Source organism: Gopherus evgoodei, chromosome 6 (assembly GCF_007399415.2).
Source record: "Gopherus evgoodei ecotype Sinaloan lineage chromosome 6, rGopEvg1_v1.p, whole genome shotgun sequence".
NCBI classification, from domain to species: Eukaryota; Metazoa; Chordata; order Testudines; family Testudinidae; genus Gopherus; species Gopherus evgoodei.
In genome coordinates, this window is record NC_044327.1 from 95,213,376 (window position 1) to 95,240,151 (window position 26,776).

At 42.4% G+C, this 26,776-nt stretch overlaps 1 protein-coding gene and 1 non-coding gene across 5 annotated transcripts in view; both read right to left on the minus strand.

The window, feature by feature from the left end:
• CWC27 (CWC27 spliceosome associated cyclophilin) overlaps positions 1-26,776 on the minus strand; it is a 226,780-nt gene that overhangs the window by 25,422 nt on the left and 174,582 nt on the right. For all 4 annotated transcript variants that reach the window (XM_030567316.1, XM_030567317.1, XM_030567318.1 and 1 more), the window contains exons 12-13: positions 16,759-16,868; positions 2,777-2,880 (exon numbers count right to left, since the gene is read on the minus strand). In XM_030567316.1, the coding sequence (XP_030423176.1) occupies positions 2,777-2,880; positions 16,759-16,868 (214 nt within the window). The remainder of the gene's footprint in view (positions 1-2,776; positions 2,881-16,758; positions 16,869-26,776) is intronic.
• Positions 19,124-19,309, minus strand: LOC115654104. Its single transcript, XR_004001094.1, has one exon. It is a non-coding gene; the product is annotated as a U2 spliceosomal RNA (small nuclear RNA).

Sequence of the window (26,776 nt, forward strand, 5' to 3'; positions counted from 1 at the left end):
TGCCCCAAGGGAGGTGGCTGATGGGGCTTGGAGCTTCAGCTGGGCTGAAGCCCCGAGACGTACCTCCCGCTGCAAGGCAGAGGTCCCAAGCTTCCCTCCACTCACCCAGTCTAATAGATGAACAGTGGGGTGAGGGCATGGGGGGCTCCGCAAGCTGTACTTTAATGGTAAAATAGCCAGATGTGGCTCATGAGCCACACTTTGGCCACCCCTGAGCTATACACTAGCTGAGGATGTGCTTCCTGGCTTATTAAACTAACATGCTTAGAACCTCGACCAGGAATATTCTATTTGCTACCCAAGATCCATAAACCTGGAAATCCTGGACGCTCCATCATCTCAGGCATTGGCACCCTAGCAGCAGGATTGTCTGGCTATGTGGACTCTCTCCTCAGGCCCTATGCTACCAGCACTCCCAGCTATCTTCAAGACACCACTGACTTCCTCTGGAAACTACAGTCCATTGGTGATCTCCCAGAAAACACCATCCTGGCCACTATGGATGTGGAAGCCCTCTACACCAACATTCCACACAACGATGGACTACAAGCCGTCAGGAACAGTATCCCCAATAATATCACGGCTAACCTGGTGGCTGAACTTTGTGACTTTGTCCTCACCCACAACTATTTCACATTTGGAGACAATATATACCTTCAGGTCAGCGGCGCTGCTATGGGCACCCGCATGGCCCCACAATATGCCAATATTTTCATGGCTGACTTAGAACAATGCTTCTGTAGCTCTCGTCCCCTTATGCCCCTACTCTACTTACACTACACTGATGACATCTTCATCATCTGGACCCATGGAAAAGAAGCCCTTGAGGAATTCCACCATGATTTCAACAATTTCCATCCCACCATCAAACTCAGCCTGGACCAATCCACACAAGCGGTTCACTTCCTGGACACTACTGTGCTCATAAACAATGGTCACATAAACACCACCCTATACCGAAAACCTACTGACCGCTATACTTACCTACATGCCTCCAGCTTCTATCCAGGACACACCACTCTATCCATTGTCTACAGCCACGCTCTAAGATACAACCGCATTTGCTCCAATCCCTCAGACAGAGATAAACACCTACCAGATCTCTATCAAGCATTCTTAAAACGACAATACCCACCTGCTGAAGTGAAAAAACAGATTGACAGAGCTGGAAGAGTACCCAGAAGTCACCTACTACAGGACAGGCCCAACAAAGAAAATGACAGGACGCCACTAGCCGTCACCTTCAGCCCCCAGTTAAAACCTCTCCAGCGCATCATCAAAGATTTACAACCTATCCTGAAAGACGATCCCTCACACTCACAGATCTTGTGAGATAGACCAGTCCTCGTTTAGGGACAGCCCCCTAAGCTGAAGCAAATACTCACCAGCAACCACACAACAAAAACACTAACCCAGGAACCTATCCCTGCAACAAAGCCCGATGCCAACTCTGTCCACATATCTATTCAAGTGACACCATGACTGGACCTAATCACATCAGCCATACCATCAGGGGCTCGTTCACCTGCACATCTACCAATGTGATATATGCCATCATGTGCCAGCCATGCCCCTCTGCCATGTACATTGGCCAAATCAGACAGTCTCTATGCAAAAGAATAAATGGACACAAATCTGAAATCAGGTATCATAACACTCAAAAACCAGTAGGAAAACACTTCAACCTCTCTGGCCACTCAGTGACAGACCTGAAGGTGGCAATTTTGCAACAGAAAGACTTCAAAAACAGACTCCAAAGAGAAACTGCTGAGCTTCAATTGATTTGCAGATTAGATACCATTAACTATGGCTTGAATAGAGACTGGGAATGGCTGAGTCATTACACTACTTGAATCTATTTCCTTATGATAACTATCCTTACACCTCCTGTCAATTATCTGTAATTGACCATCTTGATTATCACTACAAAAGTTTTTTTTTCCTGCTGATAACAGGTTATTTTAATTAATTAGCCTGCATGTATATGCATATACTCTTCTTATATATTCCATTCTATGCATCCGATGAAGTAGGCTGTAGCCCATGAAAGCTTATGCTCATATAAATTTGTTAGTCTCTGAAGTACTCCTGTTCTTTTTGCTGATACAGACTAACATGGCTACCACTCTGAAACCTGTCACATTAGCTGTGGAATTCCAGATGCAGGTAATGTAAATTTGCATGGGATTAAAGTACAGAATATCACTAAGGGCTTGTCAATACAGTGATTTAGTGCATGGCAAGCCAGAGGGTGAATCTACAATGCTGTAGCCTGCTGCATACTAAGTGGCCATGTGTTGCTTGCACTAAAAGTTCCCAGTTTTTTCAAAACAGCAGTAGATCAAAGCATACTAGGGAACTTTTAGCATATAGCGGCAGGGTCCACACAGCCATTAGCACATGGCAGAATGGTATGCTGTAGACTTGCACGCCGGCTTGCTGTGCATTAAATCACTGTATAGACATGCACTAAATTTGAAGGAAGCAATCTCAGTTGAGATGCTACTGGTTCCTGCTACTTACTCTAGGGAGAGGGCGACTGGCAAAGAAAACGAACTACCTTGCTTCCTCCTGAAGAGGCCCTGAAGTAGGAATAGGGAAGCAGACTGTGTGACCTTCTCCAGAAGAGAACCTACCTCTACAGGTAAGTGAGATGGTAGGGTTAAAAAAAAAAAAAAAAGGTTCCGGGTCAAAGATGAGTGAAAATCTGGAGTAGACCTTATTTTTCCCTAATCAGATTTGCCCTTCCCTAATATAATGCATTAAAAATCCTTACCATCCTTCATCATCCTCTGCTTCAGGTTCAGACATTTCATTTTCAGGAGTGTCTGCTATTGCCTGAGTCAGCTTTGATTTGAATCGGTCCAGCAGTGCCAGCGTCTGAAATGAAATATCTTTTGTTTTACTAAAGTTTTGTAACAATAAAATATGCAATACACTTATGTTTGGATTACCTGAGGAGTAGTCAATTGAGGTGGATAAGAAATTGTTCAAAAAACATATTTGAGGAAGATACTCCCACACAGTTCACCAATTCCCCGTCAGCAGGGCCGTCCTTAGGCATAGGCAACATAGGCAGCTGCGTAGGGCACCTGAAAATTTGGGGCACCACTGGGTCTTAGTGTCCACCCTCTTGTTTTCCTATCCCTGTTCTGACCCTTCCTGCAGGCTCCCACAGATGGCTGCTCTAGCCTGGTGAGTCTTCCTTGGGAGGGAATCTAGTAGTTAAAAGTGAAAAAACCTCCAGCCTGCCAGACCTATTAGCACAACATTGAAACTGTTAAAGAGACATTCAAGGGGTAAGAAAGCCATTTAACAGGCATTTGCCAACCCCAAGGTATATACTGACAGGTTTCAGAGTGGTAGTCCTGTTAGTCTGTATCAGCAAAAAAAAGGACGAGTCCTTGTGTCACCTCAAAGGGCTTGTCTACATCAGAAAGTTGCAGCGCTGGTGAGGGAGTTACAGCGCTGCAACTTTGAGAGTGTCCACATCTGCAGGGCATCACCAGCGCTGCAACTCCCTGTTTGCAGCGCTGGCCGTACTCCCGTTTTGTCTCGGGTGTAGAGGATCCAGCGCTGGTGATCCAGCGCTGGTAATGCAATGTAGACACTCACCAGCGCTTTTCTTGACCTCCGTGGAATAAGCAGGTATCCCAGCATACCTGAGGATACCTCTCTGGTAATCAAGAAAACTCCTCTGCCCTGTGCTCACCTGACCCCTCCTTTAAATGCCCCGGGAAATTTCAAAAATCACCTTCCTGTTTGCTCAGTCAGGCGTGGAGAGCAATTAATCAATCAATCATTCAGCGACCATGCCTCCACGCAACAAACGAGCCCCAGCATGGACCAATGCAGAGCTGCAGGATCTAATTAGTGTGTGGGGAGATGAGGCTGTTCAAACACAGCTTCGCTCTAGAAGGAGAAACTACGATACCTATGGTCAGATATCGCAGTCCATGATGAGAAGGGGCTACGAACGGGACGCCTTGCAATGCAGAGTAAAAATTAAGGAGTTGAGGAGTGCATACTGCAAAGCCCGTGAGGGAAACCGACGCTCAGGAGCAGCCCCCACAACCTGCAGGTTTTACAAGGAGCTGGATGCCATTCTTGGGTGTGACCCCACCGTGAATCCTAGAAGCACGATGGAGAGTTCAGAGCAGGGAGACGTGGGGGATGGTGTAGAGGATGAATACAGTGATACTACTGGCGTTGAGGGGGACACCCCGGAGTCTCAGGACACAGGCAGCCAGGAGCTCTTCTCTAGCCCTGAGGAGACTAGCCAGTCCCAGCAGCTGGAAGCGGACGTTGATGAGGAAGCTGAGGATCGTGCTCGTGGTAAGTAGATTGCAATGCTTTGTGCTAGCAGGATTCTCGTTATGGCTGACTGCATGCATGCCTAAACGAGGAATAGCCTATTGATTTGATCTATGACATCTGTGTAATCTGCCTGAGTAATCTCTTGAAAAGTTGCAGCTAGATCTTGTGCAATGTGCTTTAACAAGTTTATAGGTAGAGCCACCGTGGTCCCTGTCCCGTTCAGGCTAACTCGTCCGATCCACTGTGCAGCGAGGGGTGGGGGGACCATGGCCGCACACAGGCGAGCTGCATAGGGGCCAGGGCGGTATCCGCATTCCTGTAGAAGACCCTCCCGCTCTTCCTTGGTAACACGCAGCAGTGATATGTCTGGCATTATGAAAGCCTGTGGATAGTTTAGGGATAATTGAGGGCAGGTACCTAGAAGCACGGCTCCCCAGCGCAAGGCGCTCTGTTTCCTCTGCCCCAATCCACCAAACCCCCCCCCCGCCCTTCCCAGCACGTAGGCATCCAGACGGAGTGCTTCTTCCCCCCCTTCCAAGCGGGAAACGTGTCCTGCGGGGTGCTTCTTCCTCGCCTATCCCCCCTTCCAAGCTGGAAACCTGCCCTGCTGTGTGCTCTGTCCGTCCACCACCCCCCCTTCCAAGCGGGAAACGTGTCCTGCGGGGTGCTCTGTCCGTCCACCACCCCCCCTTCCAAGCGGGAAACGTGTCCTGCGGGGTGCTTCTTCCTTGCCTATCCCCCCTTCCAAGCTGGAAACCTGCCCTGCTGTGTGCTCTGCCCGTCCACCACCCCCCCTTCCAAGCGGGAAACGTGTCCTGCGGGGTGCTTCTTCCTCGCCTATCCCCCCTTCCAAGCTGGAAACCTGCCCTGCTGTGTGCTCTGTCCGTCCACCACCCCCCCTTCCAAGCGGGAAACCTGCCCTGCTGTGTGCTCTGTCCGTCCACCCCCCCCCCCTTCCAAGCGGGAAACGTGTCCTGCGGGGTGCTTCTTCCTCGCCTATCCCCCCTTCCAAGCTGGAAACCTGCCCTGCTGTGTGCTCTGTCCGTCCACCACCCCCCCTTCCAAGCGGGAAACCTGCCCTGCTGTGTGCTCTGTCCGTCCACCACCCCCCCTTCCAAGCGGGAAACGTGTCCTGCGGGGTGCTCTGTCCGTCCCCCCCCCCCCCCTTCCAAGCGGGAAACGTGTCCTGCGGGGTGCTTTTTACTCACCCGGCCCCCCTTCCAAGCAGGAACCAAGACATCCCACTAACATGGGAGAATTTTAAGCAAAAGTACTCACCCCACTGCTAGACATGTCAGCTTTCTTGAAGTCTACAGTGTTATGTGAGGTATGTGAGAGGGATGCTACCTACAGTTTACAGTGTCCTTCAAAAGTTGATAATAAACAATGATGCCCTGTGTTTTACATGTCTCTGTCTCTATTTTTTCTAGGCAACTCGAGTAATGCAGCTGTGTCACCAGCCTCACGTAGATTGCAGAATTTGAGGCGCAATCCTAGGAAATCAAAAGAGGAGCTGATCAAGACCGTTCTGAACCACTACAACAGGGAAAGTAGGAAGACTGAGGCGTGGAGAAAAAGTGAACAGGAATGGAGGCTGACTGAAAGCAGGAGACAGGAATTGTCTGCCAAAAGAATAGCCAGGCAGATGATGAGACTCCTGTCTCGGCAAACCAAGTCTTTTGAGTCTCTTGTAGCCATGCAGACAAATATAAACCGTGATATCCCACAGCCTTCCCAAAGCACTGTTACTTGTCCCCCTGTGTATCCTCAAAATAGCTTTATGCAGCACCCAGTTCCTTATTATCATCAGCTGCCCCCAACACCTATTAGGTCACCTAGTAACCAAGATATGTTTAATTCTTACCCAGTGCACTCCACCCCAATCGTCCTGCAGCAAAGCAACGGTGACTTGCATCAGGCGGTTTCAATTGAGTAAAATAGGAAATATTAAAACATCTGAATGTACGGTGAACTACCCATACCCCCTTTCCTGTTTTTTACTGTATGACAAATAAAAGGATTTGGTTTGTATTTCTTTCCCTATGTTTTATTGGTGATAGAAATGGTTAATTATACACAGCAATGTAAAGCAAAGCACAACACATGCACCAATCATTACTGCTGGCTCTCAGCATCAAATTGCTCCCTTATAGCATCCCTAATCCTTGAAGCCCTTTCCTGGGCCTCCCTGTTAGCCCTGCTCTCTGGCTGAGCAAACTCATTCTCCAAACGTCTAACCTCGGAGGTCCATTCCTCACTGAACCTTTCACCCTTCCCTTCACAAATATTATGGAGGGTGCAGCACGCGCATATAACAGCGGTAATGCTGCTTTCCATCAAATCTAGCTTCCCGAACAGACTGCGCCAGCGGGCTTTCAAACGGCCAAAAGCACGCTCCACAGTCATTCTACAGCGGCTCAACCTGTAGTTGAACCGTTCCTTGCTCCTGTCAAGCTTCCCCGTGTATGGTTTCATGAGCCATGGCATTAATGGGTAAGCGGGGTCTCCCAGAATCACAATGGGCATTTCCACTTCCCCTACTGTTATCTTGTGATCTGGGAAAAAGGTCCCGGCCCTAAGCCTCCTGAACAGGGCACTGTTCCTAAATATGCGTGCATCGTGCACCTTTCCAGGCCATCCAGAGTAAATGTCAGTGAAATGCCCACGGTGATCCACAAGCGCTTGCAGAACCACAGAGAAGTACCCCTTGCGATTAATGTACTCCGATGCCAGGTGGGGTGGAGAGATAATAGGAATATGCGTCCCATCTACTGCCCCTCCACAGTTAGGGAAGCCCATTTCTGCAAAGCCATCTAAAATGTCCTGCACGTTCCCAAGAGTCACGGTTTTTCTTGTCAGTGTTCGATTAATGGCCCTGCAAACTTGCATCAGCACCATTCCAACGGTGGACTTTCCCACTCCGAACTGGTTCGCCACCGATCGGAAACAGTCTGGAGTTGCCAGCTTCCAGATTGCAATAGCCACCCGCTTCTCCACAGAAAGGGCATCTCTAAATCTCGTGTTCATGCGCCGCAGGTTGGGGGCGAGATCATCACAAAGTGCCATGAAAGTGGCTTTCCTCATACGAAAGTTCTGCAGCCACTGCTCGTCATCCCATGACTGCAGGACGATGTGATCCCACCACTCAGTGCTGGTTTCCCGAGCCCAAACGCGCCGCTCCACGGAGCAGAGCATGTCTGTTATTGCCACTAGCACTGTACTGTCTGCATATTGATGCGATTCAGTACCATTGTCCCACTCCTCAATGTCAGTCACACGCACATTTAGCAGCCTAAGGATTAGATCAACAGTAAGGCGAGATGTGCTGGCAATAGTCATTAGTACGGTATTCAGTGCCTGAGGATCCATTCTTGAAAGATAATGCAGAAAAACCGCTTTAGAGTCACAATGCTGCCACAGTGCTCCGCATGTGTACCAAAGCAACGCTGGCCGTTGGAACAGGAACAGGAAGCAGAAGGACAATCACACTTCCTTCCCCTTCCCACAAGCCCCAGCGCCGCTTTGGGACGAGGTGCCCTGTGGGATAGCTGCCCACAATGCATCACTCCCAACAGCGCTGCAGTGTGGCCACATCTAGCAGCGCTTGCAGCGCTGCTAGCGGTAAGTGTGGACACTCTGCAGCGCTGGCCCTATACAGCTGTACTAATACAGCTATAACAACCAGCGCTGTAAAGTTTTAGATGTAGACATGGCCAAAGACTAACAAATTATTTGGGCATAAGCTTTTGTGGACTAGAACCCATTTCATCAGATGTCCACGAAAGCTTATGCCCAAATAAATTTTTATACTGTCAGTTTCTGACTTTACTGACAAAAACAGTTGTGCATTAATGTAATATTTACACAGAACATGTCAGTCTACAGGACCTTTGTTTAAAATTTGCTTTAAAAATATTTCATTAGTGAGCTGGTGAAGATTATAAAATCACATTTCTAAAAAATGCTTGCATAGAGTTTTAGATGCACAATCATCTTTAGCCTTAAATGTGTGGCTCTTCAGACATAGTTTTTTAAATAAATCCTTCAAAAGACCTCCCTTATCTAAAATACACATTTTAATTACTATAGTTAAAGAAAAAAGTGCTTCCAAGTCTTCCTGTCCTTTCTGTCCATCCCTTCACCACCTCTCCCCCCACTCCCCACTGAAGAGAGCCCTTAAAGGGACAACAGTCCTTCCCTTCCAGATAGCTGGACAAAGAGTTTCCCTTTCTTCACTTCTGACTATCTGACAAACTAGTTTTAAAAGAACCCTCCAGCAAAATCAGTACCTTAGTAAGACAAAATCCTTGTTATACCTAAAATCTTTGGAAACATATTTTTTTAAAGTTGGTGAAATTTCATAACCATGTCTCTTGTTATGGAGATCACACAAAGTAAATTACTGTTCCCTTTTTCTAAAAGCAATGAACATTGTTATGAACACACTAAACCTCTCTGATTAATTTAAAAGAATGTCTTTGTTTCAGTGAGTTAAATATGTAGTAATCTGGAATGCTGTCTTAAGATTTGAGTACATTTAAAATATAAATTCAATTTAGAAATACTGATGAAGAAAATGTAAAACAGAGAAGAGCTGCATCATGTATTCCATTATATGTAATGTTGTATTCAGCAGGACAGCTGACTCACCCTTACTATGAAGTTTTTGCAAATAAATCTCTGACAAACTTCAGGGCATATCAAAAAACCTGTGACTGACATTTTTTATTCCCAAATTTTAGTGCTTTTAATTAGGTACTTTCTTCATGTCCATTCTGCATGAGGGAGAGTGCATGGAAGTCTCTGCAGGGAACTGTGACTCTCCGCCACCATGAGGCAGGCTGGGCATCTCATTATCCTTTGCTGTCAAGTCCCTCCTCTCCCTCCCCCACTAGGCTGTGAGCTTGGGCTGCCATCCGGCATAGGGGCACCAGTTTAATAATACTGCCTAGGGCCCCATAAATCCTAAGGACGGCCCTGCCCATCAGTGATTACCATGTTGCCTTTTTGACATGACCATAAGATGTAAGTGTTGGGAGGCAAGGTCTGGTGTAACAAACTGAATGAAACCATTGGCTTTTAATGTGGTCATTCAAGGTCATTTCCTATCATTTTAACAAACAGTAGATGATAAATTAATAATCCTCCTGCAAAGAACAACTTCCAGATAATTTATGAAAGTGGATATAAACAAACTATATATTGCTATTAGTATATTAGTAAGAGTTATAAATATTAATACCTAGAAGTAATGTAAGGAATTTGTTATAGGTTATGAACTTTGGTCAGTCATCTACAATGCCTTAAGCATATTTATTTAAAGGATCAGTTGCTTACTAAGAGTAAGATAATCAATAAACAACGCAGACTACTGAGGACAATTATACTGTGGAGATTTGTCATTTTTCTCTAGTGAGGAAATCAAATAAATTAAAAATAATTCAGGCTTTGATGTTGTAATTTGGTTGACATTTACATACTATATTTTGCACTGATACAACCGTTCCTATTTTGTACTAACATTTTCAAAAAATTGTAACAGTATGTGAGGGGAAATATTTTGTGTGTGTGTGTGTGTGTATATATATATATATATTTTGTGATATATATATCACAAAAAATTCTCAGAGCAGCGTAACTGACCAAGTATTATTATTTTACCAACTACAATTGGTTAATAACTTAGATAGGTTAATAACTAAATCACACAGTGCTTTATTAGCACATGCTGCAAAGAGCCGCAGGGGGCACATTAAAGAGCCACCTGCGGCTCGCAAGCCTCAGCCTGAGTATCACTGCTGTAACTGTACTGATACATTATATCATAATCACAGTCACTTAAAACTGTTATTTTGTTTTGTAAAAGACCTCTGTATGACTGCTTTTATTTTTTAAATCTAGTTCTAAAAGTAAAAAAGAAAAAACTTTTTGAAGCTTATGAGTTCTTTCACCGCTTTAGTGTAGAATTAACAATAGTTTTTTTTTGTTTGGTTTGGTTTTTTGTTTGGGAAAGGCGGTTGCATTTAACATCCATATTTTGTGTTTAAGAAAAGTGGGAGGGGAGAGAGAAGAAAAATTTCAGAACTAAAGATTTTGCACAGCATAATAGCTTCACAGCTTTCTCCAGGCATGCAAACAAGTTGCTTCCCTCCTCCCACTCCCTCAGTGGAGGCTTTATTTTTGTGAGCAAGGGAAAGAAAACCCCTGGCCACTTTAAGGGTTGTAAAATTCATTTTGTTGCATTAGCAGATATCCAGTACAGGTTCAATTGGGGGTCTGGCTCCCTCATAAACTGGAGTTAGAAGTGGATTAGGAGAAGATTAGTTGGTGCTGGTCCTGCTTTGAGCAGGGAGTTGGACTAGATGGCCTCCTGAGGTCTCTTCCAACACTAATCTTCTATGATTCTATAAGACATCTCATAAAGAAGATGAGCAAAGAGACTGGGGCTCCTCATGTGTGGTACAGTGAGGAAACAATCCCCTTTCCCTAGCCCATTGACCCTCTGATGAGGGCAGTGTCATCCCAATAGCAGTACTGGGACCCAGCAGAAGGGAAAGGTGTCTGTGTGGCGGAAGGTGGGTTGGAGGGGGGCTGATGGCCGTCCTCCTCCAGGTAGTACACTCTACAAAGGAAGAATGACCTACACTGGATAAGTTATTGCTGGATAGTTCCCAGATATGTTACTTAATAAAGTTGTGGCCTTGTTAAACTATGTTCCTGGTGTCTTGCCTGTCTTCCTGCAGAGTCAAGGACAATGATCGTATTGTAGGTATTCACCTCAGCTGATTATGATCCACTTTGCCAATGGAGCTTTAATTTCTTTCACTGAGAGTTAATAGCCTTTGGAGCCACAACATTTCCATGAACTTTTTAGTTCAGAGCTAAATCAGCTTCATGAACTAAAAGCTCCATCATTCCTTGCTATGAAGTTATTAAACTTCAAGTTTCCAATCTCTTTCGGTAGCAGAACATTTATATTCATAGAATCATAGGACTGGAAGGGACATCAAGAGGTCATCTAGTCCAGTCCCCTGCATTCAAGGCAGGCCTAAGTATTATCTAGACCATCCCTGACAGATGTTGTCTAACCTGCTATTAAAAATCTCCAATGATGGAGATTCCACAACCTCCCTAAGCAATTTATTCCAATGCTTGACCCCCTAACAGTTAGGAAGTTTTTCCTAATGTCCAACCTAAACTGCCCCTTCTTGCCCCATCCTCAGAGGTTAAGGAGAACAATTTTTCTCCCTCCTCTTTGTAACAACCTTTTATGTATTTGAAAACTGTTATAATGTCCTCTCTCAGTCTTCTCATCTCCAGACTAAACAAACCCAGTTTTTTCAATCTTCTCTCAAGAGGTCATGTTTTCTAGACCTTTAATTATTTTTGTTGCTCTTCTCTGGACTTTCTCCAGTTTGTCCACATCTTTCCTGAAATGTGGCACCCAGACAGGACATAATACTCCAGTTGAGGCCTAATCAGCATAGAGTAGAGCGGCAGAATTACTTCTTGTGTTTTGCTTATAACACTCCTTCTAATACAACTAAGAATGAAATTTGCTTTTTTTGCAACAGTGTTGACTCATATTTAGCTTGTGATCCACTATGACCCCCAGATCCTTTTCTGCAGTATTCCTTCCTAGGCAGTCATTTCCCATTTTGTATGTGTGCAACTGATTGTTCCTTCCTAAGTGGAATACTTTGTATTTGTCCTTATTGAATTTCATCCTATTTGCTTCAGACCATTTCTACAGTTTGTCCAGATCATTTTGAATTTTAATCCTATCCTCCAAAGCACTTGCAATCTCCCCCCCGCCCCCAGCTTGGTATCATCTGCAAACTTTATAAGTGTACTCTCTATGCCTTTATCTAAATAATTGAAGATATTGAACAGAACCAAACAAAGAACTGATCCCCACAGGACCATACTTGATATGCCCTTCCACTCTGGGAATGGTTTTCCAACCAATTATGCACCCAGCTTATAGTAGCACCATCTGGTTTATTTATGAGGTCATGCTAGACAGCATCAGAGTCAAGACAGCATATCTACTGCTTCCCCCCCCTCCACAAGGCTTGTTATCCTGTCAAAGAAAGCCATCAGGTTGGTTTGACACAATTTGCTCTTGACAAATCCATGCAATTACTTGTTAACTTATCATCTTGTATCACTTCATGCATCTGAAGAAAGGAAAGGTGTCTGTGTGGCAGGAGGTATTGAAGTTAAGATGACTGACTGGTCTGTAATTCCCCAGGTTGTCCTTATTTCCCTTTTTACAGATTGGCATATTTTCCCTTTTCCAGTGCTCTGGAATCTGTTCCGTCTTCTATGACTTTTTGAAGATAATCACTAATAGCTCAGATATCTCCTCAATCATCTCCCTGAGTATTCTAGGACGTATTTCATCAGACCCTGATGACTTGAAGACATCTAACTTGTCTAAGTAATTTTTAACTTGTTCTTTCCCTATTTTAGCCTCTGATCCTACTTCATTTTCACTGGCATTCACTAGACGTACAATCGCTACTAACCTTTTTGGTAAAAACAAACAAAAAAGTCAGTTAGCACTTCTGCCACTTTCACATTTTCTGTTATTGTTTCCCCCCCATCACTGAGTAACTGGCCTACCCTGTCCTTGGTCTTTCTCTTGCTTCTAATGTATGTTCTCTTGTTACCCTTTATTTCTTTAGCTAGTTTAATCTCAATTTGTGCCTTGGCCTTTCTAATTTTGTTTCTACATTCTTGTGTTATTTGTTTATATTCATCCTTTGTAATTTGACCTAGTTTCCACTTTTTGTAGGACTCTTTTTTGAGTTTCAGATAATTGAAGATCTCCTGGTTAAGCTAGGGTGGTCTCTTTCCATACTTCCTATCTTTCTTACACAGTGTGGTAGTTTGCTCTTTTGCCCTTAATAATATCTCTTAGGCCTGGTCTACACTACGAGTTTATGTTGAATTTAGCAGTGTTAAATCGAATTAACCCTGCACCCGTCCACACAACGAAGCCATTTTTGTCGACATAAAGGGCTCTTAAAATCGATTTCTGTACTCCTCTCTGACGAGGGGGGAAGTGCTGAAATCAACATTGCCATTTTGACTTAGGGTTAGTGTGGCTGCAATTCGACGCTATTGGCCTCCAGGAGCTATCCCACAGTACACCATTGTGACTGTTCTGGACAGCAATCTGAACTCGGATGCACTGGCCAGGTAGATAGGAAAAGCCCCACAAACTTTTGAATTTTATTTCTTGTTTGCCCAGTGTGGAGCGCTGATCAGCACAGGTGACCAGGCAGTCCCAGAATCAAAAAAGAACTCCAGCATGGCCCGTACGGGAGATACTGAATCTGATCTCTGTATGGGGACATGAATCTGTTCTATCAGAACTCTGTTCCAAAAGACAATATGCAAAAACATTTGAAAAGATCTCCAAGGCCATGATGGACAGAGGCCACAACAGGGACTCAACACAGTGCTGCGTGAAACTTAAGGAGCTGAGACAAGCGTACCAGAAAACCAAAGAAGCAAATGGACGCTCACAGAGGGAGGGGTGACTGACGACTGTAGCTATCCCACAGTTCCAGCACACTCTGAAAACCATTTGAATTCTGGGCTGAGCTCCCAATGCCTGAAGAGTCAGAAACATTGTTGCGGGTGGTTCAGAATATATGTCGTCAGCCCCGCCCCCCGCCCCCATGAAAGCAAAGGGAAAAAAACAGTTTCTCGCCTTTTTTCAATGTCACCGTGTCTACTGGATGCTGCTGGCAGACGCTGTGCTGCAGCGCTACACAGCAGCATCCCCTTGCCTTGCAGACGGCAGACAGTACAGTATGACTGGTATCCGTCACCGTCGTCCTGTGGGTGCTCCTGGCTGGCCTTGGTGAGGTCGGTCAGGGGCGCCTGGGCAAAAATGGGCATGACTCCAGGTCATTCTCTTCTTTAAGTTTTGTGTAATGGAGATTCAGTCCTGCCTGGAATATCATGCCAGCTGGAGGCTTCTGCCTCCGGATGCTGTTCCAGTCAGCAGCACCGCATGGTAGTGCTACCAGGGCTCACAATCAGATACTTAGACCTCTACATTTTGCTGCAAATAAAAAAATTAAGTTGCTGTTTAGAACTGTCCCCCAACATACATATCCTGCGACATTTTGTATTTTACCAGTGTCAACCAAAGGCCCCCACACAAATGGAGATTCAGTCCTGCCTGTGCTTCTATCCTAGTGCTTATCACAGATTCCCATTTTCAGCTATAGGCTGAGCAAGTGCAGAATGGTGGTTCACTCTACTTCGCTGTAAGCCAACCATCCTGCCTTCCCCCCTTTGATCTCTGCTTGCAGAGGCAATAAAGTCACCATTGTTTCAAATTCATACATTCATTATTACTTCATCACACAAATGGGGGAATAACAGCCATGGTAGCCCAGAAGGGATAGGGGAGGAGGGAAGCAATGGGTGGGGTTGTTGCAGGGGCACCCCCTAGAATGGCACGCAGCTCATCATTTCTGCGAGATGTCTGGGGCTCTGACCTGGAGCGGCCGTTTGCCTCTCTGGTTCTTTAGTAGGCTTGCCTGATATTCTAGGCAGGACAGACTCTCCATTAGACAAAACTTAAAGAAGAGAATGACCTGGGGAGTCATTCCCATTTTTGTCCAGGCGCCCCCGACCGACCTCACCGAGGCCAGCCAGGAGCACCCATGACGGCAGCAGACGGTACAGCATGTCTGGTAACCATCTTTGCTAACTTGCAAAGGTAAGGGGATGCTGCTGTGTAGCACTGCAGTACCGCGTTTGTCAGCAGCATCCAGCGGACATATGGTGACAGTGAAAAAAGGCTGAACAGGCTCCATGATTGTGGTGTGATGGCGTCTGCGTGGACAATCCAGGGAAAAGGGTATGAAATGTTTGTCTGCCGTTGCTTTCACGTAGGGACGACATTTACCCAGAACCACCCATGACAAATTTTTGGCCCTATCAGGCACTGAGATCTCAACCCAGAATTCCAATGGGTGGGGGAGACTGCAGGAACTATGGGATAGCTACTCACAGTGCAACGCTCCAGAAGTCGATGCTAGCCTCGGTACATGGACGCACACCACCTAATTAACGTGCTTAGTGTGGCCACGTGCACTCGACTTTATACAATCTGTTTCCAAAAATTGATTTCTGTAAAATCGGAATAATCCCATAGTTGGACATACCCTTAGAAAAACTGCCAACTCTTGAACTGTTTTTCCCTAGACTTGCTTCCCATGGTATCTTACCTACCAACTCCCTGAGTTTGCTAAAGTCCGCCCTCTTGAAATCCATTATCTTTATTGTGATGTTTTTCCCTCCTTTCATTCCTTAGAATCATGAACATAACCATTTCATGATTACTTTCACCTAAGCTGCCTTCCACTTTCAAATTCTCAACCAGTTCCTCCCTATTTATCAAAATCAAATTTAGAACAACCTCCCGCTTGTAGCTTTCTCCACATTCTTAAATAAAAAATTGTATCCAATACATTCCAATAACTTGTTGGATAATCTACGTCCTGCTGTGTTATTTTCCCAATATATGTCTGGGTAGCTGAGGTCCTCCATCAACACCAAATTCTGTGTTTTGAATGATTTTGTTAGTTGTTTTAAAAAAAAGCCTCATCCACTTCTTCCTGGTTAGGTGGTCTGTAGTAGACCCCTAACCTTTGTATCCAAATACATATATTTATAAAAGGTGTAATGTATGCATTTAGGACACATAATTTTCTACTTCACAGTTTCACGTTTTAAAATATTCCAAATTTTGTTATTTAAAAGCCCCATCTATTTTAAACTTAGCAAAGCACATTTGCAGAAGTGCATGGGAGGTCATGGCCACCACACAATAGCAACTCTATGTGGATAGTATCAGAGGGGTAGCTGTGTTAGTCTGTAGCCACAAAAACAATGAGGAGTCTCCGATGGCACCTTAAAGACTAACAGATTTATTTAGGCTTAAGCTTTCATGGGTAAACCCCCCCACTTCTTCAGATGCATGGAGTGAAAATTATAGATTCAAGAATATCTGTAATTTTCACTCTATGCATCTGAAGAAGTGGGTTTTTTTACCCATGAAAGCTTATGCCCAAATAAATCTGTTATTTCTTAAGGTGCCACCGGAGACTCCTCGTTGCCTGTGTGGACAGCCCTTCTCTCCAGAAGTTTTTTGGGGCAAACTCATGGCACTTTCAAGTATAGAAATACTGATGTTCTAACTGAAGAACTGACTGGAAACTTCACAGATTTTCCCAGCACCTATGCCTGAATAACCCACACAAGGGACCACTCAGTCCTATTTTTTTTTTTTTTAAGAATTTCTCTTGGAGTGAAATTTTGTGTAATACAGTTGAAGAGATAAGAAACTTTTCCAGAGTTTTCCGTGAAACAGATTTTCTTAGTGTCAGTTTTATTATTTTAAGCAACTACCTGCTCTTCACGAGATATCCCTTTCTTTGGCTGCTGCTTCCGCAGATCTTCATACTTTTTCTTCTCCTGTAAATATTCCGTAACTATGCTGTTTGGATCAGCTTCTTCCTCTGAAATAGAAAACAATTTTTTTTGCTAAACAAGTGAAGTGAAAGTATACTTTGTGATTTAATATCAGTCTCCAGGCTTGTCATGTCTTCTGAATTACCAGACAAAACACCTTATGAAAAGCTTTTGGATATATAACTTCTCATCATTTAAGTCTCTTGCTGTTAAGTCACTTTCTCCACCCTCAAATCATTTTTGTGGTTCCAGCTTACCAAATGATCCAGGTCAATCTATATGACTCTCCTGTCCTCATTATTTACCATTCCACCACCATGAGCATTATCCCAAATTTCATCAGCAATGATTTTATATTTTCTTTGAGATCACCGATGAAAATGTTGAATAGCATCAGGCCTGTCCTGATCCCTGTAGGACCCACTAGAAACCCCATTCAGTGATGATTCCCCAAAGACAATTACTTTTTAAGGCTGGTCAGTTAGCCAGTTCTTAATCCATTTACCGTGTGTAATACTGAGATTGTATAGTTCCAATTTTCTGATCAGAATGTCACGCAACAGTCAAATTTTTACAAAATTCTAAGTATATTACATCCATGCAGATACCTTTGTCAACAAAACTTGTAATTTCATCAAGCAATGAAATTATGTTTGTTTAGCAAGAGCTGTTTTCCCTTAAACCACGTAACTGGCATTAATTATATTCCTATCCCTTAACTCTTTATTAACTGAATCCCATATCAGCTTGTCCATTATTTTGCCTAGGGCTGATGTCAAACTAACTGTTCTACTGTCCCTCAGGCCATCCTGCTTGCCCTTTTTGAATACTGGCACATTAGCTCTCTTCCAGACTCAGCTTACAATATAAAACAAGTGTATGAGACAAATTAATAGAGATAGGAGGTGGGAAAGAAGACAAGAGTAAAAGAAATAAGATAGACAACTGACTGCCTAAGCCAAACAATCCTGATTGTTTCAGGTGTTGTGGAATGTTTGGTTTTTTACACAGATAATTCAGTACAGGTTTGCAGAATAATATCCAATATGCAGCAGATGAAGTTTAGAAGCGGAAAAAGACTTGTTAAACTAGATAATCTCTCTCTCTGCCAATGACAATGCAAACTGAAGTTTGCATTCACAGTTAAGATCAAAGCATCCAGCCCAGCATGCCTGATTTGATCCCACAATTTTTTGAGGTCAGTAATACTGGCTACTAATATTTTTCACAAAGTACAGTCCTACAACAAAATGGAAAACACACTGGATAAGCACAACCAAATTCATGCAGAAGCACAACCAAATTCATAGTAAAACAATCTTTTTCTGGGTGTCAAATTTAAATCCTTTGAGAAGATTATTCAAGCAGCCATATCACCTGTCTAGTTTTGCTGCTCACTGGTTCTTGGTGTTTTGAGAGATTTAGTTACCTGGTTTAATAGGTTGTTTACACATCTCCCTCTGCCCCTCAATACATTTTCATTTCCAGCCAAAATGAACAAGCAAACACCTTGAGAACAGCTGGGAGGCCTGACTGCCTTTCATTATTGTGCATCTGTGATATCAGGATTAAATCCCGCCTTAGGGTCCATCTGGAATGCATAGAAATGTAGTACTGTTGAAATACTTCTACATGGTGCAAAGAAAAATTAACAAGTAAAGGCATCACAGTTTGGCAAACAAAATGCATAACATACATTTTTGCCCTATTCAATGGACTTTTTAAAACAATTTTGTAAAGGGCAATCTTTTTACTGGGACTGCCACGGTGAAGAGGGGGAAGTTACTTCCTCTATCAAAGATGTCTGTGAAAGTCTTTTGTGATATGTTAATTGGAACTTCTATGGTAGTAATAAGGTCTTGTCATTTAGAATCTGTTCAAATACAACTGTCTTTTAGCTAGACTGTATGGTATGATTTACAGTCATGTTTGAGGATTTGTGAATGCTTTGTTACCAAAAAGTTTATACACACACCATCAACAACTATTTAAAACAATCCTCAGGGTATGGCTACATTTGGAATTTCAAAGCGCTGCCGCGGCAGCGCTTTGAAGTGTGAGTGTAGTCAGAGCGGCAGCGCTGGGAGAGAGCTCTCCCAGCGTTGCATGTAAACCACATCCCTTACGGGTGTAGCGTGCAGCGCTGGGAGCCGCGCTCCCAGCGCTGCTGCCCTGATTACACTGACACTTTACAGCGCTGTATCTTGCAGCGCTCAGGGGGGTGTTTCTTCACACCCCAGTTGCAGCGCTGTAAAGTGTGAGTGTAGCCAAGGCCTCAGTTCTTGACTGCAAAGGAAATTGTTTTTTTTCCCCCGGTCCTGGAGGTACTGCAATACCAGGTCAATCCACGGGGTGGACAGAGCAAGCTCCTATTGCGGCCCCCCGTTTCAAAAATCAATTTAATATACAGTCCTCAAAGAAAGAACATATCAGATATTAAACCGATAAGAACAGATATAACTTGGATAATATTTTTACTTCAAGGTCTCAGAGACACAGACAAGGTTTTCATCTAGCTTATTAGAATAACTTTCAGAGGATTCCTAACTATCTAGATAAGGAATACTACACAAACAAACAGATTACAATTCAGGTTCTGCTTCTCTGGCTATGAAATGGGCTGGGCTGGATGTGGAATGTCTTGTAGGTAAAAAGGAATATCTATTCCCTGCCTGGTATAAAAACCCATTTGGACTTCCTGCATTGCAGCATGTGTGGGGAAGGAAAGACTAGGCTATGGGTGCTCTGGGGGAGAGACAGGGTTTGGGGTTCCATTGCTACTTGGTCCTCTTGTCTTCTGTTCTGCGGGGGATGGGGCTGCAGCACCTACTTCAGCCAATAAACTAGACCAGGTTTTGTAGCCACTCTTTTTATAACTGACCTTGGCACAAAAAGTGGGAATGCACTAATAAAGTTTGCGGATGACACAAAGCTGGGAGGTATTGCCAATACAGAGAAGGTCCGGGATATCATACAGGAAGATCTGGATGCAGCAAATAATCCTGTGGCACCTTATAAACTAACAGATGTTTTGGAGCATGAGCTTTCGTGGGTGAATAACCACTTCATCAGATGCATGTAGTGCATGATCTGGATGACCTTGTAAACTGGAGTACTAGTAATAGGATGAAATTTAATAGTGAAAAGTGCAAGGTCATGCATTTAGGGATTAATAACAAGAACTATTGTTATAAGCCGGGGAGGCATCAGTTGGAAGTAACAGGAGAAGAAGGACCTCAGAGTATTGGTTGATCACAGGATGACTATGAGCCGACAACGTGATATGGCCGTGAAAAAAGCTAATGCAGTCTTGGGATGCATCAGATGAGGTACTTCCATTAGAGATAAGGAGGTGTTAGTACCGTTATACAAGGCACTGGTGAGACCTCATCTGGAACACTGTGTGCAGTTCTGGTCTCCCATGTTTCAGAAGGATGAATTCAAACTGGAACAGGTTCAGAGAAGGGCTACTAGGATGATCCGAGGAATGGAAAACCTGTGATATGCAAGGAGACTCAAAGAGCTTGGCTTGTTTAGCCTAACCAAAAGAAGGCTGAGGGGAAGATATGATTGCCCTCTATAAATACATCAGAGGAATAAATACCAGGGAGTGAGAGGAATTATTTAAGCTCAGTACCAATGCATCTGACGAAGTGGGTATTCACTCACGAAAGCTCATGCTCCAAAATGTCTGTTGGCTATAAGGTGCCACAGGATTCTTTGCTGCTCAGTACCAATGTGGACACAAGAACAAATAGATATAAACTGGCTATCAGACAGCCTTCCAAGGGGACTAGTGGGGGCAAAAGACATATCTGGCTTCAAGACTAAGCTTGATAAGTTTATGGAGGGGATAGTATAATTGGATAGCATAATTTTGGCAATTAATTAGTCTTTGACTACTAGCTGTAAATATGCCCAATGGCTTGTGATGGGATATTAGATGGGGTGGGATCTGAGTTACTAGAGAATTCTTTCCTGGGTGTCTGGCTGGTGAGTCTTGCCCACATGCTCAGGGTTTAGCTGACTGCCATATTTGGGGTCGCGAAGGAATTTTCCTCCAGTGCAGATTGGCAGAAGTCCTGGGGAGTTTTCGCCTTCCTCTGCAGCGCGGGGCACGGGTCACTTGCTGGAGGATTCTCTGCACCATGAAGTCTTTAAACCATGATTTGAGGACTTCAATGGCTCAGACACAGGTTTGATAGAGGAGTGGGTGGGTGAGATTCTGCGGCCTGCATTGTGCAGGAGGTCAGACTAGATGATTATAATGGTCCCTTCTGACCTTAAAGTCTATGATTCTATGATTCCTTCACCACAGCAGCCTTGTGCATCTGCTTAGCATCTAACCTGGCTAGTCGGCTGGCTGCTGGGCAGAGATTTCAGCTTTCAGGGTAATCAGAAAAGTTCTCTTACAGTATTTAGAACCCACCAGAAAGAGTGAACAAATCACACAAAATCTGTTAATGCAATTCAACTAAACAAAAAAACAAACAAAACAAAAAAAGAAAAGAAAAGAGAAATACAGGTATCCAGATGACATACCTTATAACTAAAATGATCAAGGCAGGAGCAAAGAGGGTAACAAATTGAACTGGTACAGTACTTCTGCATAACTCTTTACTAAGAAGCAGATCAACTGTGATATTTTTGCTCTCATTATTGATACTCTATAATTCAGCTAATTTATGCTGATATATACACATACATGCGCGCGCTAATTTAAAATCCTGTTGTAGTATGAATAAAAATTCTAATTCTAGGTCACTGTTAGAGGTTTCTAACATTTTTTAGCTACAAACAGGTAAGTTTCTTTCCTTCCCAGCCCTGTACATCTTTACTCATGATATAAAGACACCCTGGTTTTAGGTGAAGGTATATGAAAGCGTCCTTACTTTTTTTTAACTCTCTAAAACAGTCCTAAAGGAGATTTTCTGCACAATATATTTAATAATATCAGAATACATGATGGTATGTTATGGAATACATGTTTTATTGACACTCATTTGGAATGACTCTATAACTCATCACATTCATGGATACTTTGATTCCTGCGCTGCAAGCTTATAGGGATAAAATCAGAAAGGCTAAACCACAAAAGGAGTTACACCTAGCAAGGGACTTAAAACGCTATAAGAACAAGTTATTTAAAAACATTAGAAGCAAAAGACATGAAGGAAAGTGTAGGTCCTCTACTTAGTGGGAAAGGGAGAGCTAATAACTGATGAAATCAAGAAATCTGCATTGTTTATTGTCTGTTTTGCTTCAGTCTTCACTAAAAAGGTTAATGGAGAGCAGATAATCAACACAATAAATATTAACAAGACGGAAGGAACACAAGCCAAAATAGAGAAAGAACAGCTTAAAGAATATTTTGATAAATTAGTTATATTCAAGTTGGCAGGGCATGATGAAATTCATTCTAGAGTACTTAAGGAACTAGCTAAAGCAATCTTGGAATCGTTAGCAATGATTTTTGAGAACTCCTGGATGATGCATCCAAGAGAACTGGAGAAGGGCAAACATAATACCTGTTTTTAAAAAAGGGGACAAAGAGAACCCGTGGAATTATAGACCAGTCAGCCTAACTGCGATACCTGGTAAGAGACTGAAACCAATTATTAAACCATCAATTTGTAAGCACTTAGAGGATAATAGGGTTATAAGGAATAGCCAGCATGGATTTGTCATGAACAAATCATGCCAAACCAACCTAATTTCCTTCTTTAACAGGTTTGCTGGCCTGGTCATGGAGGAAGGAGTAGACATGATATATCTTGATTTTAGTAAAGCTTTCAACACAGCCCTACATGACATTCTTTTAAATAAACTAGGGAAATATGGTCTAGATGGAATTACTAGAAGGTGGGTGCACAATTGGTTGAAAGCCATAGACATTACCGTAGCACTTCTATAGACATAAATTCTGTGCTTGAAGGACAAGTGTATAGCAGTAGGAATATTCTACCAACTATCTGACCAGGATGGTGATGGCGACTGTGAAATTCTCAGGTAGATTAGACAGGCTACAAAAACCCCAATAATAAGGGGGACTTCAACTATCCCCATATTGACAGGTTACATGTCACCTCAGGATGAGATGCAGAGATAAAATTTCTAGATACCATTAATGACTGCTTCTTGGAGCACCTAGTCCTGAAACTCACAAAGGGAGAGGCAATTCCTGATTTAGTCCTAAGCAGTACACATGATCTGGTCCAAAAACGAATATAGCTGAACTGCCTGTAATAGCAACCAACATCCTTGTGAGGGGAAATTACCAAAGAAACCTATCACAATAGCACTGAACTTCAAAAAGAACTATGCTAAAATGAGGATAGATAAACAGAAATTAAAGGGAACAGTCACAAAAGTGAAATGCCTGCAAGCTGCCAGGAAACTTTTTAAAAAACACTATAATAAAAGTTCAAACTACATGTATACCCCAAATTAAAACAGTAAGAGAACAAACAAACAAACAAGCCACCATGGCTAAACTACAGAGTAAAAGAGGCAAATAGAGACAAAAATATATCTTTTAAAAATTGGAAATCAAATCCTACTGAGGAAAATAGAAAGGAACAAACTCTGGCAAGTCAAGTATAAAAGCAAGTATAAGCAGGCCAAAGAAGAATTTGAAAAGCAACTACCAAAAGACAAAAAAACTAAAAGAAAAATTGAAGTATATCAGAAGCAGGAAGCCTGCCAAACACCCAGAGGGGACACTGGAAGATTGAGGTGCTAATGGAGCACTCAAGGAAGACAAGAAAACAGAGTAGGAATAAGTGGTCAGTTTGTGCAATGGAAAGGAGTAAATAGTGGGATCCCTCAAAGATCTGTGCTGAGACCAGTGCTGTTCAACAGGGAGGTGGCAAAATTTGCAAATGATACTCAAGATAGTTAAGATGAAAGCTGACTTTGAAGAGTTATAAAGAGATGTCACAAAACTAGGTCACTGGGCAACAAAATGGCAGATGAAATTCAAAGTCGATAAATCCAAACATGCACACTGGAAAACGTAATCCCAACTATATATAAAAATGATGGGATCTAAATTAGCTGTTACCACTCAAGAAGGAGATGTTGGCATTATTGTGGATAGTTCTGGACAACAGTTGCTTAATGGGCAACAGCTGTCAAAAAAGCTAACAATGTTAGGAGCCATTAGCAAAGGGATAGATAATAAGACAGAAAATAATGCCACTATATGAATCCAGGGTATGCCGACACCTCGAATACTGGGTGCAGTTCTAGTTGCCTCACATCAAAAAAGATATATTAGAATTTGAAAAGGTGCAAGGAAGGGCAACAAAAAATATTAGGCGTATGGAACAGTTTCCATTTGAGGAGATATCTCATAAAACAGACAACTAAAGGGGAGATATGATAGAGGTCTATAAAATCATGAATGGTGTGGAGAAAGTTAATAAGGAAGTGTTATTTACTCCTTCGCATAACACAAGTACCAGTGGTCACCTAATAAAATTAATAGGCAGCAGGTTTAAAACAAACAAAAGGAAGTACTTCACACACTACACAGTCAACCACTGCCATAGGATGTTGTGAAGGGCAAAAGTATAACTGGGTTCAAAAAATAATTACATAAGTTCATAGAGGATAGGTCCAACAATAGCTATTAGTCAACAGGGTCGGGGCAAAACCTCACGCTCTGGGTATCCCTAAACCTTTGACTGCTAGAAGCTGGGACTAGATGACAGGGGATGGATCACTTGATAAATTGACCTGTTCTGTTCATTCCCTCTGAAGCATCTGGCACTGGCCACTGTCAGAAGACAGGATACTGGGCTCAACAGAACATTGGCCAGCATGCCCATTCTTATGCTTTTATTCAGAGTGGCTTTCAGTGGTTCACTGTCAAACCGTGAGGAACTATCTAGTGAGAGGTCAATCTTGAGTCCAGTACTATTCAATATTTTCATAATGACTTGGATAATGGGGTGGAGAATACGCTTATAAAATCTGCACAAGGAACTAAGCTGAGAGGGGTTGTAGGCACTTTGGAGGACAGAATTAGAATTCAAAACAACCTTAATAAATTGTGAAATTGATCTGAAATCAGCAAGATAAAATTCAGTAAAGATAAGTGCAGAGTATTTTACTTAGGAAGAAAAAATCAAATGCACAACTACAAAATGGGGAAAAACAGGCGAGGTGGTAGTTCTGCTGAAAAAGATCTGGGTGTTACAATGCATCACAAATTGAATATGAGTCAACAATGTGATAGAATTGTGAAGGCTAATATCTTTTTGGGGAGTATTAACAGAAGCATTGTATGTAAGACATAGGAGGTAACTCTCCTGCTCTTTTCAGCACAGGTGAAGCCTCAGCAATAGTAATGTGTCCAATTCTGGGCAGCACATTTTAGGAAAGAAGTGGACAAACTGGGGAGAGCATAGGAGAGTAACAAATATGATAAAGGGTTTAGAAAATCTGACTTATGAGGAAAGGTTAAAAACAGTCATATTTAACCTGAGAAAAAAAAGAATGAGGGAGGGATCCGCTTACAGTCTTCAAATATGTAAAAGGGTGTTTTAAAGAGGATTGTAATCAATTGCTCCCCATGCCCACTGAAGGCAATGGCAATGGGCTTAATCTGTAACAAGAGAGATTTAAATTAGATGTTAGGAAAAACTTCATAAGGATAATTAAGGTCTGGAACAGGCTTCCATGCGAGGTTGTGGAATCCCCATCATGGGAGGTTTTTAAGAACAGGTTGGACAAACAGCTTTCAGGGATGGTCTAGGTTTACTTGATCCTGCCTCAGAGCAAAAGGCTGGACTTGAGGACTTCTTCATGTACCTTCTAGCCCAACATTTCTATGATTCTATGTTTACCTTGCATAGTGATGACTAATTTTAGTCTTAAAATTTCCCAAATTCATAATGGGAATTCGTTTTCATTAAAATATGTCAACTTTTTGTATCAATGTGATAATTTAGTTTCAAATGTCATAAGAATTAATAAACTAAAAGTTATTTGATCAAAGACACTTCCAATACAGCACAAAATATGCAAAAAAAGACCTATTAGATAGGGGACAGCTATTTAATAGGCCAAGTTAAACAAAACAAAATTAGGGCTATTTTGTTCCTTATCCCACAAATTCAGGCTCTTATATATTAATTTAAGTCAAGTAAAGGCAATCCTATTTATGTCATATAACCTGTCTACAGTTCAATTTCCCCATCTGTAAAGCTGAGACAAATTATATTTATAAATCTTTATAAAAAGCATTGAGAATCTAGGGGTGAAAAACATTACATGAATGCTTATATTATTATTATATTGTTTTATTTGACCATTTAAAGAGCTAATCTCTTACTGTTACAGCTGTTTATTTAGTTACAGTGAAATGTCACATATGGCTGATTTGTTAGCTTTTAAAATTTAGGGAAAATATTTTTCATTATTTTTATTTATACAGGCAAGTGGTTTTCCAGAGGTATATGAGAACATGGTCCCTATCATGAAGAGCTTACAATTTAAACAGTTCCAATGAAGGAACGTAGAGGATGTAATGAAATCAGAGTGATTTACTAATGAAGTTTAGCATGCATCATATTAACATTTCTCTATTTATTTTAAATATAGAACTAATTTAATTTATCATTTTTTTCTTTTCAGGGAGGAGTCACATTCTTGAAATAAATGTGTAGGTTAGTAGGTAGGCAGGAGGCAAAAATAATGACAGAATTTCAAGCCTGAGAAATTGGTAGGAAAGTAGAATTGCCAGTAGTAATAGGGAAGTAAAAAACTCGAAGGATTTGGATGAAAAGGCAATTGTATTATATATTCAATTATACATATGTCGTGTGAATTAATACATTAGGGCTGATTAAGGATATCATATAGAACATTGTAACGGGAAGTTAAATGACAAATGTCTCATTTTTATTTTCAAGGATTCCAGCTGTCAGAGATATTCCACATCTTTGTC